General features: G+C 49.3%; 1 protein-coding gene across 1 annotated transcript in view; it reads right to left on the bottom strand.

Moving 5' to 3' along the window:
- Window positions 1-13,653: 13,653 nt before the first annotated feature.
- GRIN2B (glutamate ionotropic receptor NMDA type subunit 2B) overlaps window positions 13,654-15,674 on the bottom strand; it is a 410,164-nt gene continuing 408,143 nt past the window's right edge. Inside the window, exon 13 of the mRNA XM_019938439.3 lies at window positions 13,654-15,558. Coding sequence (XP_019793998.2) covers window positions 13,654-15,558 — 1,905 coding nt within the window. The remainder of the gene's footprint in view (window positions 15,559-15,674) is intronic.

The following is a 15,674-nucleotide window of genomic DNA, read 5'->3' as shown; positions in this document are numbered from 1 at the left end:
GCTTTAGGCAGCAATAATTATTACGGGGGATAATTGCTTCCTCCTGGAATTCCTTGCATGCGTGAACTTCCTTATATTTCTATGTAGGCTTCCAGAACTAACTCACGCCTTCAAACTGGCATCAAGCTTGCTGTGTTTGAACTTGACTAAGTTACCCAGAAGAAACTAAAAGGCTCTGTCTTGAGGTTGCCCTCTTCACTGTGAGCTGATTAAAACCACTGATACCTTCAGAGTACCATGACTTTCTCGCACAGATTCTTGAAGTCTCCCTTCCCCATGGAACACTCTGGAAGAGATCCTCTGTCTCAGTTTTCCTTGAGCTTTTTATTTGAGTGGGTTACATGCTACATACAAATTTTTTAATGATAAAAAATTATTCACAATGTGTCGCCCCACAAAATTCAAAACCGTTTTTGTTATTTAGCCTTCAACTCTTCTTCATTATAGAAACTCTTCTATTCCTTTCTCGTTTTTAAGTTTTTTGTTCTTACCCGTTTGACTGGTCTCTGTAGACTAATGTGGACTCTGTGTGTGTGTGTGTGTGTGTGTGTGTGTGTATGGCTTTGTGAAGAAGACAGGTTCTCATGGGAAAGATTTGGGTAAACCATAAACTAGCTGCCTGGCTTTCATGACTTTTATCCATTAGATGCTGAACACGGTGGGGGGGTGGACAATTCAGGCAGCCATGTTTTCTGAGCTAGGCCGAGAGTGGGAAATTCAGCCAAGTTTTGGTTCCGCCAAGAATTTCCTGTATAACCTTAGTTCTGACTGCTCATCAAATTTTGCCATGCTTCAACATTTTCCTCTTTAAAATTAAAAGACGACCGTATTTCCATGCCAAAGGAAGCCATTCACAGGGATGGTTGTGGCGGAGGTCTAAGTGGGCTGCTGGTGACCCTGGACAACTCTATCCTTCTCCAAGCATGGGTAGCAGAGTCAGGCTGAGAAACTGCCGTAGCTCAGGACCATTTGACATGGGAGTTAAGCTACGAATGCTCAAGAATGACTCCTCCAATGTCTATGTACCCCCATTTCTCATGCCTGCTACCGAGACACAACCAACGTACTTGCCCTGATCACTGACAGTGCCCAGGAGTCCCAGGAGGAGTCACAGTCACAAGGTTGTTCTCTTTTCTGGGATCCTAAGTACACAGTTATGTGCAGCAGGATGTATCCTCCATCGTTAAAATGCAGCCGGGCTGACTGTACGAGGCGTGTTGGGCTCTGGTTTGAAAACGTTAAACACCACGCACACGTGCAAGCTCTGTGCTCTCTCAACTTCTCATTCTAACAACGTGTGTGTGCGTGGGTGCGGGTGTTTGGAGGGTGAGCTGCTCGGAGCTGACTTAGAACACAGGACACCTTGAGACCCCTCGCCTGAGAATGAGAATGTAAGATGATGAGTGAAAGAGGGAAAACACGGCTGTAAGTGCCCTGGTTGTCTTCCAGTTGCGTTCGCATGAAAGAAAGGGTATTTTTGCTATTTTATGTCTTAGTAAGAGTTTTGTCTGGATGCCTCTCTAGCCTCTTTGCTTCCTGCTGACGTGAAGTCTTGCTATCTTCTCTGCTCTTGACCCTGGGAGAAGAAAAATGATTGAATCTCCCAAGGTATGTTTGCCATTTCCGTCCCACTGAGGACAGACCTCTCCACCCCCGCGCATGGTGTTGTCAAGAGGAGATGTGGGTACCCATGGAGACGTAGTTATCTGAGCAGCAAGCCTGTCTGTCCTTGGAGAGCCTGGCTTCTACATCTCCATCCTCTTAGCACTGATCCACTAATGGGACATCAGAGGACCACATGGATTCCACAGGGCTCAGCAGGGACAGGCAGTAGGACAACCACGTGGTCGTTCCATTACAAAGAAATGCTCCCTTCATATAAAGCCTGGATGTTCTGTCAGACCTTGAGGTGTCAGCGATCCACAGGCTAGGAAGGGCAAAGCGAAAACACTGGCTCGAAAAACTGTAATTATGTCCATCCGGTTCCAAATGAACACTTTCATCTACCGAGAACGCAGCCCTGCTCCTCCGTAATATGACTGACAGTGGCACTGTGGGATCTAGTCGTTAGGAGTGAGTGAGTGAGTGTGTGTGTGTGTGTGTGTGTGTACGTGTGTGTGTGTGAGATGTGTGTTGGGCAGGGGCACAAGCATGACAAAGAGGCCAAATTAGGTGTAGTCATGCTGTTCGAGTGAAGCTGTGGAAGCATTAAGAGCACATCTCAGGCAGAGGCAGCATCGTGGCCTAGTCTCTGATTTTCAGATGGTCCTACGTCACAGCCAAAGGGAACATTAAAATAGCCCTTGATTTCAAAAGAAAATGATCAATGACAATTCAAGTGTGACAATGACATTGGGCGGTAACTACAAAGACTGTTCCGTATAAGACTGAGGTTTCAGGCAGGCATGTTTTTGTTTTTCAAAAAAAAAAAAATGTCCCCTCTGGAAACAGGTAACATCCTTATCTAAGAGCAGCCGGCAGCCCAGCAAACTCCCATTCCTGGGGCCGCTTTCCCTGAGGCTTCGCTCCTGGCAGATCTCTGAGACTACGCGCCTCTTGATACAAGGAGGGAGCTGGAGCCACAGCCCGGGGGCTTAGACTTCCTGTCACTCCCTCTCTGCCCAGGTGATGACCAGGGGCTCTCGAGGTGCTGTGGTCTGAAGGGCATAGCCTGAGGATGGGCTCAGGGCTGACCTGTGGCCGGACTCCCTGAGGACACTCGGGAAGTCACAGGTATGGTGGCATCCAGGCTCCTCCCTCACCCTGGGGCGGGCACAGTCACCGCTGAAGGCAGCTGCGATGTGGCTCTGGCTTTCCTGGCGCTGCCCTGGACAGCTGTTACCTGCCCTGGTATTTCCGGCATTGCATCAAACAACTCCCAGTCCACACGAGGGCAGGAAGGTGGCCCTCAGAAAGTGCTTTTGAACCTGCTGCAACTCAGGTTACAAGTGGAAATGGAAAATGAGAAGTGTAATTCTCTCTTCAGTCCAATTATGCCCAGAAAACGAGCTCCGAGTTTGAGTGAATGTTCACGCCCTGCGAAGGACTAAAGGGACAGACACCTGAAAGGTCATCAGCTTTGGGTCCTGCCCTTTCCCAAAGCTACCATCAACACCAGTAACTGGGGGGGGGGGGGGTCCCAGAGACGCAGGTGCAGCTCCTGGCTTTGTGACATGAAGGGGTGCTCTCCTCTAGACCCCCTGTACTCTCCCTTCCTCCTATGCTACCCTTCCTCTGCTTTTGTAAGTATTTATAGGCCAAAAATTGACATGAACACCTCACGGGTAAAGCTTCCTTCTGGATATATTCTGAGTTCCCTGGACATTTCTTCATTCCACTCGTCCAAGAGAGACTCAGGAATGTACCTCTTCATGAGGATGGCATCTCTACACCCTTCCACCAGCTATTATCAGACTGTTTGTTTCACTGGTTAAAAAAAAAAAAGTGTCATAACATAATGAGCTGGATTTTGCTCTAAAACATTAACTATCCCTATTCCTTGCTGCAGGACTATCTAGATTTAATGGGATTTTTGAGAAGAACAATTCTCCCCCAGACTTACATTTTAATTTTCATTAGGGTGCTTCCCAAGTTGTCACAGTTTGCCCCATCTCGCCCATAATAATTCCTCTACCCGCTCCTGTCTCAATGAAGAATGGAGTTTGTTCGCTTTTTTGAAGAAGAGACTTGCCACTTCCTGTAACTTATTTGAGTTTGGTTCTCTATAGGATGCTTTAAATTAGCACACAGTGGCAGAAGATGCCTCCCATGGGAGAATAATTCACGTTCTATGACAAAATGAAAGTTACAGAGAAGGCTGGCCGGGAGAAGGGAACATGATCGGTTCCCAGAGCAGCGTAAGTGAAAGGACAGAACCAGCTCTAAGAGTTTGTTTACGGGGACATCAGCAACTGACACTGACCGGAATAGGAATAGGACAGATTGCCCAGTAGACCACCAAGGAGGTGAGGGAAGGCTGAACGGGGCTCAGAGACTAAAGTGACAGGAGGGCCATAAGGTCAGAGGTGATGTTGTCTCTTCCAATGCTATGAATCCCTTCACATTTAGAGAGAAAGGAGTCCTTTAGAAACTAGAATTCTCTCTAAGCCAGCTCGTTCAAATCCTAAGCTACTTTCGTTTGTGATATAAAGATCAGAAATAAAGTGCTTGATTACGTCAACTCTTGTCTACTCTTTGGGAGAAGTTGTCCTGTAGTCCAAGCCTCAGAAACGGCGAGAATCACACAGAGTCCAGGAAATATATATCATCAAGACACAGGTCGTGAACTGCACAAACAGTTCCCCCAAGTCTGATCTAGCATAGATACAGAGGTGGAAAATACCAGGTGTGCAGCATTGATACATTGGTCCTAGTGGACCACTGTTTGGGGTCCATAAGACTGTGTGATTAATGAGCCGGAACTGTGACAAGTTCTTTCTGGTATTGCAAGTGCTTAAAAAAAGGCTAGAGGTTACATCAAAGCCAGATGAATCCCTGTGTAGGTCAGGCTGTTAGAGACTCAGACTGGACAGTGCAGTGTCTGGAGACAGGCTCCACTGAAAGCGTCTGAAAAGCTCCTGGTACCTAACATTTGATCAATATCCTCCATGGTCTCTCCCTCTGTGACTGACAATATGTATACCTATTGCATGCCAAGGACACTCCACTAACCGTGAGACAGTCACAGCGTAACTTTGAAGGACAAAGCAAAACTTAGAAAAATCCAAATTCCCATCTGAAATAATAATTTACATGAGAATGTACACATGTCCTGTGTTGCAGTGACTGTTGGTGGGTGCAGATGTACAGAGAGAAATGGGAAGGGACTCATCCTTAGGTTTTACTGCAGATTCAAGTATCCTGTGGGCAAAATAAAGTGACTCCTTTTCAATTACAATTTATAATAACATCAAATATTTTTCAGTACCTTCCATAAACAAGATGCACTGGTAGGTGCTACAGGAGATAAAAAGATGAATCAATGCATGACCCCTGACCACAAGGAGTTTATAATCTAGCAGGGGAGATGGATGTATATCTAAACAACCATAAATAAGATGGTCCACGATGGTTGCCACTAGACAGATTAAACTAAAGTGTTATGAGTGTTCACAAAAGGCATATATATGGGGGTTTTTGGGGGGGCGGGGGATGGCAGATGAAGACAGTGGACATGATGGACCAGATGTTCTGGTCTTTGAAGACTTGTATTGAGGAAGATGGATATTAGGCAAGAAGGGAATGAGATAAGAGATCGGGAGGCGAGAATTTGGGGCAAAGCGCGCAGTTTAAGGAAAGACAAAAGTGGGAGAACAAGTTAGTACAGGAAAGGAAAGGGACAAAAATGTGATTCCCCTGTTGTCTGGGTCGCAGGCAAACAACAGGAAGTTATTCTTGCTGGTGGATTGTGGCAAATACAGCCCACTGAAGGGTCGTTTGTTTTGTTCTGAGTTGGAAAATGACATGATTTAATTTGTACTGAGCAAGTGATACTGATGAGAGTAGATTCAAATATAAAATGTTGGAACAGGGCTAAAGGACACAAATAATCCAGACTAGAGGGAAGGGCCTGAATGAGGAGACTTGGAAACTTTCAAGGTATGAGTTAACGGCTTCCCAGAGGATTAGATGTGCAGGATGAGGGAAATGAAGGAGGCAAAAGTGGCTGAAAGTCTTTAGTTTGGTGACAGAAAGAATCGTGGTACCATTAATCAAAGGGGGGACTTGGTGATTATGTTGGTTTCCATTGGATATTTGACTCAACATGAAGTTAGTTGTCCAGGAAGTGGCTGGAAATATGTGCATTAAGGTGAAGTGAAAAGTTGGGTCTATAGGAGTGAAGATTTGGAATTCATCCTCATCCAGCGAGTCGTTGAAGTTGTGGAAAATGGAAATATTGCCACAGAAGCACAGAGGAAAGGAGAAGAGCGTCAAGCTCAGAACATCATGGTAAGTCGATGCTGAGGAGGCAGGATGGACAGCAGGAACCAGTGAGGGAACACCGAGAGAGGACCAGAGGGCTGGGATCAAAACCAGAACGTGCTGCTACCCAGCAGTGGATCTAGGGTAGTATTCATGGTGCCGAAGAGCAGAATTAAAAAAAAAAAAAAGATTACTGGATCTTGTAACAAGGAGTTCATTGGAATGTTGCCGCTGAGTAGTTTCAGTAGAGTGGCAGGATGTAGCCCAATTTAAAGGGTAAGTCATGCGCATTAACTGAGGAAATGAAGAAAGAAAGGCGACCCTTTTGAGAAATTTGGAAGTGAAGAAAAGAAATGGAGATAGGACAGGAATTCAAGGGTCTAACTGGACTGAGAGAAGATTGGGATTTAGGGACTGTTGTAGGACTTGTTTTTGGAGATGGTGGAGGACTGAGGACTGTTTTTAGTGATGGTTGTAGGCCGATGTGTGGAAGGGATTAAAGATGCAACAGAATGAAGTGCTACTGGGTGGAGCGCCATAGAAGAGGTTGGGGGGGTATCAGAGTACGGGGAAGAGGGTCACCGAGTTGGGAGGGAGGATGGCGAAGATAAGTGAAGGATGGGAGAAATTTAAAGGTAGAGAGGAGAGGTCATGTGAGAATTTGCAAAATCAGGTGTCTTTTCTTAGTAATTCAGTAGGAAAGAGACGAGATAAAAATGAAAATAAAAAACAAATGAACAAATCCTTGGAGAATGTGACAGGGAGTCAACACTGGAGAATAAAAAAGATATCTGAGCTGGGTAGGGTTTAGGTGAGATTAAATGGATCCAACCTGTGCTCTTTGGCATAGGTTTTGACCTTCTGTTCTTGGCGATAGAGTGGATGTTGGGAGAATGGGAGACAGAGCTAGAAAAGCAAGGTAGGTGGGGTGAGAAGGCGAGAGGAAGAAGAGATTGCTGGTGAGGGTGTTGTTGATACGGGTGATCACAGGGTGAGACCAAGGAGGGAAGTAAATGAAATCAGAGGGGTTTACGGACCAGAACAACAGAGGGACCCTGAAGGAAGGCAGACAGGATATCGAAAACGCCAGGTCGTGGTCAGAGAGGGAATTTCACTGGGCGGCGGAATAATTCCAAAAGAAGGATTCAGGCGAGGCCACGACGGGGAGAGGTGAATCTCTGTAGTGTTTTTAAAATAATATAATGCATAATATATTTGACTCACACCCTGGAGCCAGAAAAAATTAAACCTGCCTGTATAAATCTACCCAGTTATGCACACCTATTTATACATACATAATACACACACTTAAATATTGTATGCTTCTGCATTTGCATATTATATGTGAGTATAATATACTCCATTTTAAATTCTTTTATCTTCCTCACAGCACTAGCCCAGGGGCATATATGTTCAGTAGACATTGGTTTAATTGAACTAACACATTTAACTAGAGCTTTTATTTTTTTCTCCTGCATATTACTGGAATCTGCTCTACCCCTAAATCACAACGCTAAGTTAATTACGAAAAAGAGAGTTCAGGTTTAAACTGAGGAGACCAAACCTTTAAAATAACAGTTTTATAATGGGCTTAGTGGTGTGCTTTTTCATTGTACCCTTAATCCTTGCAGTGAGTTCCATTTCTCTCACCTTTGCCAAAACACGAATTCTACACACAAGAGTCCCGAGGCTATGGGGAATTCTACTCCTCCGCTCTGTTTTCCACCCTTAGTTCTCATTAGGAGTCCTCACCCTCAGAATCACACCAGCAATTCTGCTGTAAAGCACAGAACACAGCCAGAAACTCACTGCGATGGGCTCGGAGATGGATGCAAATGGACACACTGGCAGAGAAACCTGGATGATTTCTAACTCTGCCCACTTATTCCCAGTACTGCTATCCGAACCCGTCACTCTCTCTCCTTTTTCCTTGCTTCGGCATTGTAAATTAGAAGCCCCAAACTTAATTAATCTCTCCAGGACACGGAAAGAGCACTGATTTTCACTTGAGGTTTTTGGGGGCATTCTTTGCCGTGAGAATAGATAGGTTTCTATGCTTTAAGTCAGAGGACCCACAGCAGCCCTGCGTGGTGATTGAGTCTGTGTGGTTGGAACGGGATGGAGGGGGGATATATGAAGATCTTTTGGGATTTTATACGGTACTGGAACCCCCAAACTAGAATGGAATCCTAGATCCAAACTAGAATGGAATCCTAGAACTAAACTATGATTAGAAGTTCTCAGACTGCCGAATCTACATTTTAGTGTTGTCCCAAATACCTGGTAGGTCTAAAAAAGAACTGCCCACCAGTTAAGTGGTACCTGGTAGTCCAGTAGCTTCCGTTAGTGTGTGTTGGGATCACCCGAGACCCCCTATGGAGGTGGGGAAGTGGAGAACATAGAACGACCCAGCTACACTGGAAGATTAATTGAACTGGGACAGAGGACAGACAATGACAGTAACTTTTTATTATCATAATTTGATCTTTCCAGTTGTCTACTCAGTAACTTGTACCAGAGGAGAAACATCAGTGTTCCATTTTCTACAGAAGGAGCCAAAGCCCTTAACCCGTCCTACAAGGTACAGATGTTAGAAATTCATAAACTACACACTCATATGGCTGCTTATTGAAAATAATTCCCAGCTGGGAGTCCTAGTCCTGTGTCCCATGAGCCTTCATAAAAGCAGGAGAAGGATGAGATGTTTTGAACGTCTTTACACTCTAGAACCTGTGTCTTTCCTCCCTCCTCTGTCACCCTTAGCATTCTTTGCGCTCTCCCTCTCCTCCTGTACCGTTACTTTATTTCCAGGAAAAGAAATGAGAATCCTAACGTAAGCTAGGTGTTTCAACGTCTAAGCTTCTAATATGGCTGAATACGGCACCCTTCCGGGGATGACTTTCATTTAAATGACAGATGAGCAGCTCGGGGCTAAAGGAATAGTTCTGTGTGGGAAGCCAGTAGTTGGAGTGGGGTGGGGAATGAAAAGGAAAGGTCTTCTCAGGACCTCTGAAGCCACACCATGGACCATATGCCATTTTTAAGTCCAGACCCATTCCAGGGTAACTGTCTACCTTGAGCTGCTTCTCACCCATACAGAGTTCCTTAGACAGGAAGGAGAATCTCTTGACACTCAAGAATGAAACACTCCACCAAAGTACCTGGCAGAGTCTACTGAGCACACATTCCTTGTATGGCTTTGGGCTCAGAGAGCACAGAAGGTATGGCCACAATATCTAGAAATGCCTAATGCGTTCGTCCACAGCACTGCAGCTGCATCATTTATGCACACATCTGAATCATTCCTAACACACCAAACAGACACACACAGGCTGTCAAGCAGTGACAGGGCTTTTTTAAAGAGATGGGAATTAAAAGAATAAAGTGAGTTCTGGAATAGCTTTTTCCAAAGGTTATTGCCCAGACAATCTGGTTATGCTGTCCCTAAACCTTGAACTAAGTAAAAACCAAACCAAAAAACAAACAACAAACAAAAAAACACCAAGAAACCCTAGTTCTTAAATGAGATGTGCAGGTGACCAGCACGCTGCGTTTTGGTAACACAGTTTCTTCACCTCCCATGCAGAGAATTCACCCTTGGGCAACTTCTGATGGCCATGGAAGACTGGGCGGGTGATATTCCCTTAATTTTCTAGACGACTCCTATTTTATCACATTACACATGCGTTTTGGCACGACTGACACCACCGACATTGAATGGAATCATTTGGGATTTTTTTCTCCCTCAGTCACAATATGGCTGTGGCCAGCAGAGGGGAATCCGTACCAAGGCCGTTTCCCACGTTCTGGCTGACGAAACACAGTGACATACTTTGAAATTACAAGATCCACTGTACATGCACACTCTTGACTCAGGCAAGTTCAAGGGTCAGATTACCTGAAGTTGGTAGAAATGCTGAGATTTAAGCATGGCCACCGAAAGGAGTGATATAGGACCACACCCAGAGACTCACTTCCACAGTGGAAGGGAATGATTAGAGGACACGAAAGATAGAAAGCACGGACTCCGAAGAAAGTCGGAACCATTAGCGCTCCCAAGGGTGTCTGTGGAACGTCACAGTTTGGACAGACTGTGTCTTTGTCTAGACCCATCTGTGGAAGAGATGGGGCTGAGAGCTGCATTCATCCTCATGCATTTTTCCTGGCTTCTTCTTTTGCAATGAAGTTAACATCTAGAACTTGGCCTGGCTCAGCCTTCCTTTCTTTAAGCTTTCTTGAGCAGGCCATGAATATCTTATTTGGTCTCAATTCATACATTCAGTTGAAGAGAAGTGACCAACAGGGGCCAAAGAGGGGTTTAGAGAAATGGAATTACCCAGCTGACAGCTCTTGATGATGGCAGGATAGGACAAAAGATGTAATGTAATATCTCAGCTAAATGGATTTGGAAATGTCATCTGGTGGTAAAGAGAGAGAGAGGCTGCCACCCTTCACAAAGCCAAGGGTCCAGTGAAAGAAATTCTACTTGTCTGGTTAACCCCAGGTCGGGTTCTGAATACCTGGCTCGAGGCAAATAGCACCTTCCTGACAGCAGAAGCAAGGACAAGGCGAATATAAAGTCACTACTGGCGCTGTCCCTCCTGTGCTCACCCTTCTACCGCTAAACCCAACTTCCGAGACCTTCCTAAGAGAACCCTCTGGCCGCTGAGCTTTGAGTAGAGCCGGTAAGCCTTTCTGGAAAAGCACGCTCATTTGTAAGACACGCATCCAGGGCTACCTCCCTGTAACCAGATAGCACGTGCTTCAAGAAAGGAGACCTCGTGGGAAGTTTCTGGGCGTGCTTGCAGAGGAATGGAGGGGGTCGCGGAGAGGGCTGGAGCCCAGGTAGTAGGAAGAAAAGAGTCCGAGTGACTGAGGTGCTTGTTAAACATGAGAGGGGGCTGTGGGGAGATTTCTTAAGACTGAGTCTCCTGAAGCTCAGCTTACGGTTGATTTGACCTCAATTCTGGTTTAAGCCCTTTGGGGAATCTTTCCCACCCTCGGTGCCGACAGGGAAGATATGACGCCACCAGCTTGACTTTGCACAGATGCTGGTGATCTACGGTCTCCCTGGAAGATAGGAGCTGGGCCTGCGGTTTGCCCAGGCCGACAGGCATGACTACTTCTCGCAGGCCAACGAGAAGACTGGTGAGGTGGGAGGTGGAACACGCAGCCCTTCCCTGGCTTAGTCACCACGGTGGCCTCCATTCCCCTTCACTGTTCTCCGGACACCCCGAAGCGAAAGCCATACAAAACAATTCCCCCGAAATGGAAAACGAAAGCCCGTAACAAAACACTTCTTCCCCCTTCATTCCCATCCCGACCCCGCTCCCTCCGGCCAACACCCTGAATACTCACGAGAGAACACTTTATCTATACAAAATTAATTAGAAAACAAAATATTTACATATGAAATAAACACCATCTTGATTTCTGTCACCAGCGGAGACGCCAGAGCCCCCTTTGTTCTAGATTGCTGTTCGCTAGGTTAGTTGGTTTGGTTTCTTTTTATTTGAAAGGGATGAGGTAAGAGGAAGAGTGAGGGACGAGCCCCTGACCTGGGACAGAGTCGGGGCAAAGAATGCTTGACGGCCCTTCGCCTTCTTCCTCCTGGAGATGTCTCACGCCCTCTGTCCTCTCTCTCCAAGGTCCTTCCTTGAATCTAAGGTAAAGCACTCCGTGCTCCTCTCTCCAAATCTGTGAGAGGTTCAGCCCCTTGCCCCCAGGTTTGTTTTAGAAAGAAAACAAAGCTTTACAAGGCCTTCGGTTGGCTTGAAAATGAAAGATACTGAGGTAAGAATCAAGGAGGAGAGCGGGGGCGGCAGTCAAGGGCTGGGGGGTGAGGAAGGGCGGTGAGTCGGGGCGGGTGGGACCTGAAGAGACATGGCAGCTTCCTTCCAGAGGAGGATGAGCACCTTTCTGGTTTATGTGTCCTGTGTGCGACACGGAGACCCTGCAGCCAAGCCTCCAAACGGACCTGGCTCTTTGGCTGCCACCCTGGGTAAGGGGACGATGGCAGGACAGTGGAACTGACCCACGGAACACGCCTACCCCAAGTTTCAGGACTGGCAGTGACAAGTATTCGTTTCCCTTCTCAAGTTTCCAACTCTGAGTGAAGGGGGTATCACATCTGCCAGTGCCCTCATCTATCTATATATATATATATTATTCTTTATTCTTTATCTGGGAGGGGAAGGAGGTGTTGCAGGAAGGTGGAGGGGTTTCTACAGAGAGTGTCCACACTGGGTTCAGCGTCACATCCTCAGGGAGCCAGACCCAATGGGGTAGCGGGGGAGTCCCTTCTCGCCTCCCGTCCCCGCTTCCGAACCTCTTCCCTTCCCTCCACTGTTTCCCGAGCTGTACTCGTGGAGCAAACTCGTGCCTCTTCACTGGCTGTTCCGTATCGGTTGTGGCCAATTCAGGGGGGTAACAAGCCTGCTCTCCTAGCTCCAGGTTAAGTAAGAAGGGATCAAAGCATTGAAAACATCCCCCTCTCTCACTTACCCGACCACAAATGACCCCCCTGTCCTTCAAAGCCTTACTTAGCTCCTCCCCACAAACTGGCCAGAGGAGGGTCCAAAAAGCTCAGACGAGCTTTGTACAATCTTCTGCCCTCAGGTACGGGCCAAAAGAATCCTGGCTGCTTCTACTTCCCTTTAGCCTTCCTGGAAAGTTCTTGGCCAAAACTGGTGGAATGTATTGGCAACCACGGAGGAATTATTTTTGTACGTTGCCCTTGTAGGACTGTTCACCCACGTTTTTGTCTAGACCACAGGAACTTCTCCGTCAAGAACTTCCATTCTCTTCATTTGGGAAGGGTCAAGGGGAGAGACAGCCAAAATTCAGGTAACACAGGCCCGTCTCTGTTTGTATATAAGCCAAAACAAGCCCCGGTGCTTGTTGAAAGAAACAACATCATGAGGCAAGGTTGCCTTCTCCGCATGAAAAGGCCTGATGACAGGCGTGTACAGACAACACGTGTGCAAGTGTATATAGACACACATACACACGCAGTCCCTCCTTCCTTGCCTTTAATGCACCATGAAACACTGCTCTGATGTACTTTCCATCATCCGTCAATGACCTTTCATTCCAGTTCACTACCAGCTAAGTCTCATGGAATTGAAGCAAACTTTTTTTTTTTTTGGCTTATATAGAAACACACGTGGCTTCCCACCCTCTGCCTGGCGCACGATCCCCAAACACACGCCATCTAAGCAACAAGAATTTAGCAAAAGCCTCTGTTCATTCACAGGCAGTAATGCTAAAGGCGCTTATTGGGGCGCTGTGCTTCCTCACCTAAACGTAAAGGTCAGTTCGGGGAGAGCTATCCTGCGCTCCCGCGGCCTCCTCCCGCTTCTCCGTGCTTCCCTCGAAGTGCGTGGCAAAGAGTCCTTCCACGCTAGGAGGAAGCTCGTGTGGGGCCACTTCCTTCAACCACTCCGCCCTCGCCGGCTGAGCGAGCCCACCGTATCCTCTCGCGGGAACTGGGAACTGGAAGGATGGACAGACCGGGAAGGAGGAGGGGACTGGAAAGGGAGCAGAGATGGTTCTGGTCACCAGGGTCGCCCTCAGAAGGAATCAGAACTCCAGGATCCCATAAATAAATGAAAACGACAAGAAAGGAGCAAATGGGAACCAAGTTCACCCCCGTCACCCTCTGTGACATGCGCACCACACGTCCACAGCCCCGACCCTCCCGTACCCACCTTCGCCTCTCTCTTCCCTCACTCAGACATCAGACTCAATGCTAGACAGTTTCTCATACACATGCCCATTGCTGGAGCCATTGAAAGCCCTGGGGTTTTTGTTGTTAGGCACACAGGGGTTGGACTGGTTCCCTATACAGATGTCTTTCTGGAAACGGCCTGGTACAGCCCCGTGCAGGGCCGACACCACCGGCTTGTTGGTGACAAGGGCACGGAAGTCCGGCCTGGCCTTCGGCACCCCTGCCACCGTGGGCTGCCTGAAGAAGTAGGATTTGCTGCCGTGGAGCAAGCACTGGTCGTCCCCGAAAGTGGGGATGAAAGGGTTCTGCGTGACCCGGTCGGGGTAGAGCGACTTGCTGAGCATGTAGCTGCCGCCGCCGCCGCCGCCGCCGCCGCTGCCGCCGCTGCCGCCGCCGCCGCCGCCGGGGTTGCCATGGTTGCCGTGGTGGTGATGTCCCGCGGCCGGCGCCGCCGCCTTGCCGTTGCCGAAAGCGCTCTCGCCCGCCGGCATCTCAAACATGTGCGCGTAGGGACTGCCGTCCAGGAAGCGGCCCTTGTCTTTCAGGCTCACGCTGCGCGGGGCCAGGGCGGCCTCCTCCTTCTGCAGGTCCACGAAGGTGTCGTAGGAGTGCTGGCGCCGCAGCTTGTTCCGGGTCTTCTTCTGCGCCTTGGAGTTGGTCGGGCTCTGGGGGTACTTGGCGGCGGGCGCGCTGGACGGCACGGCCACCGGGGCGGCCGGCTGCTCCAGCTCCTGCAGGGAGCTGTCCTCGCTGATGTCGTACAGCTTGCCGGCCTTCTTGCACGCCTCGCAGCGGATGCACGCCTGCCGGCCCGAGTTCTGCCCGGGCACCGCGCTCGAGTAGTTGTGCAGCTTGGACGGGCAGCTGCGGCAGAAGTTGCCCCCGGAGCGTTCCTCCCAGTCCACGCTGGTCAGGTTCTTCTCCCAGGGGGCCGGGACCCCACCGACTCCGCCGTGCTTGTCAGCCGGCCCGTGCTTGAGGTGCGACCGGTTGGTGCAGGGCCCTCCTCCGCCCACCGAGTCGCGCTTGAAGTCCTCGCCGCGCTCCTTGTAGATGTCGGTCAGGTCCACGTGCTCCCAGTGCGGCGAGGTCTCCTTGGTGCGGAACTGGTCCAGGTAGAAGTCCCGCAGCCCCTCCTTGTCCCTGAAGTAGCGCTTGTGGTCGGGGGAGCGGGGCGGCCGGCGGCGGTAGGCCAGCTCGATCTCGTCGAACTCGCGGCGGGACTTGGCCGAGGCCGGCCGCTTCTTCAGGCTGTCCTTGTACTGCTGCTTCCGCCTCTTGGCCGCGTTGCCCTCGATGTTGCCGTAGGTGACTGTATGCGTGGAGATGTCCGACACGTCGGAGCGGATCAGGTCGTCGTGGCCGCCGTAGCGGTCGCTCTTGAACGAGAACTTGCCGTACAGGTCGCTGAGCTGGCTGTGCTTGGAGGAGGGGAGGCCGATGTCCAGGGGCTTCTTGCCGAGGGACCTGGGCTGCGTGGTGAAGGGCGGGTTGTCGCAGTCATAGAGCCCGTCGATGGAGCTGGTGCTGCCGATGCTGTGCGGCCGGTGGTGGGGGTCCTGGTACGCGTTGCTGTCCTTCAGCTGCAGGTTGCCGAAAGTCCTCTCCACCTCGCTGATGTAGTCGCTGAAGAGGTTCTCCTCGCAGGGCGGGTTGTTGTAGGATTTGCAGTCAGAGTGCGTGAAGCTGCGGCGGTGCTCGGAGATGTCGTAGACGGACGACTCGCGGCGGATGAAGTCCAGGGCGCTCTGTGGGGAGCCGTTCACGCCGGACAGGTTGGCCATGTTCTTGGCCGTGCGGAGAAGACGCAGGATGTTGGAGTGTGTGTTGTTCATGGTTGCGGTGGGGGAATTCATCACGGATTGGCGCTCCTCGATGGCCACCCCGTGGATGCAGCTGTAGATACCCTGGAGGGAGGATGGGACCGGTTAGGTCTCCGGCGAGGCAGGAAGTGACCATAAACAGCACCCCCCAACCAACCCACCACTGACTGCCCAAGTGGATGAGAAAAGTCAGAGCGGAC

The sequence above is a fragment of the Tursiops truncatus genome, chromosome 11 (genome assembly GCF_011762595.2).
Source record: "Tursiops truncatus isolate mTurTru1 chromosome 11, mTurTru1.mat.Y, whole genome shotgun sequence".
Classification (NCBI taxonomy): Eukaryota; Metazoa; Chordata; class Mammalia; order Artiodactyla; family Delphinidae; genus Tursiops; species Tursiops truncatus.
The sequence above is the reverse complement of the archived record's forward strand: the minus strand, read 5'-3'. Positions and strand labels throughout refer to the sequence as shown.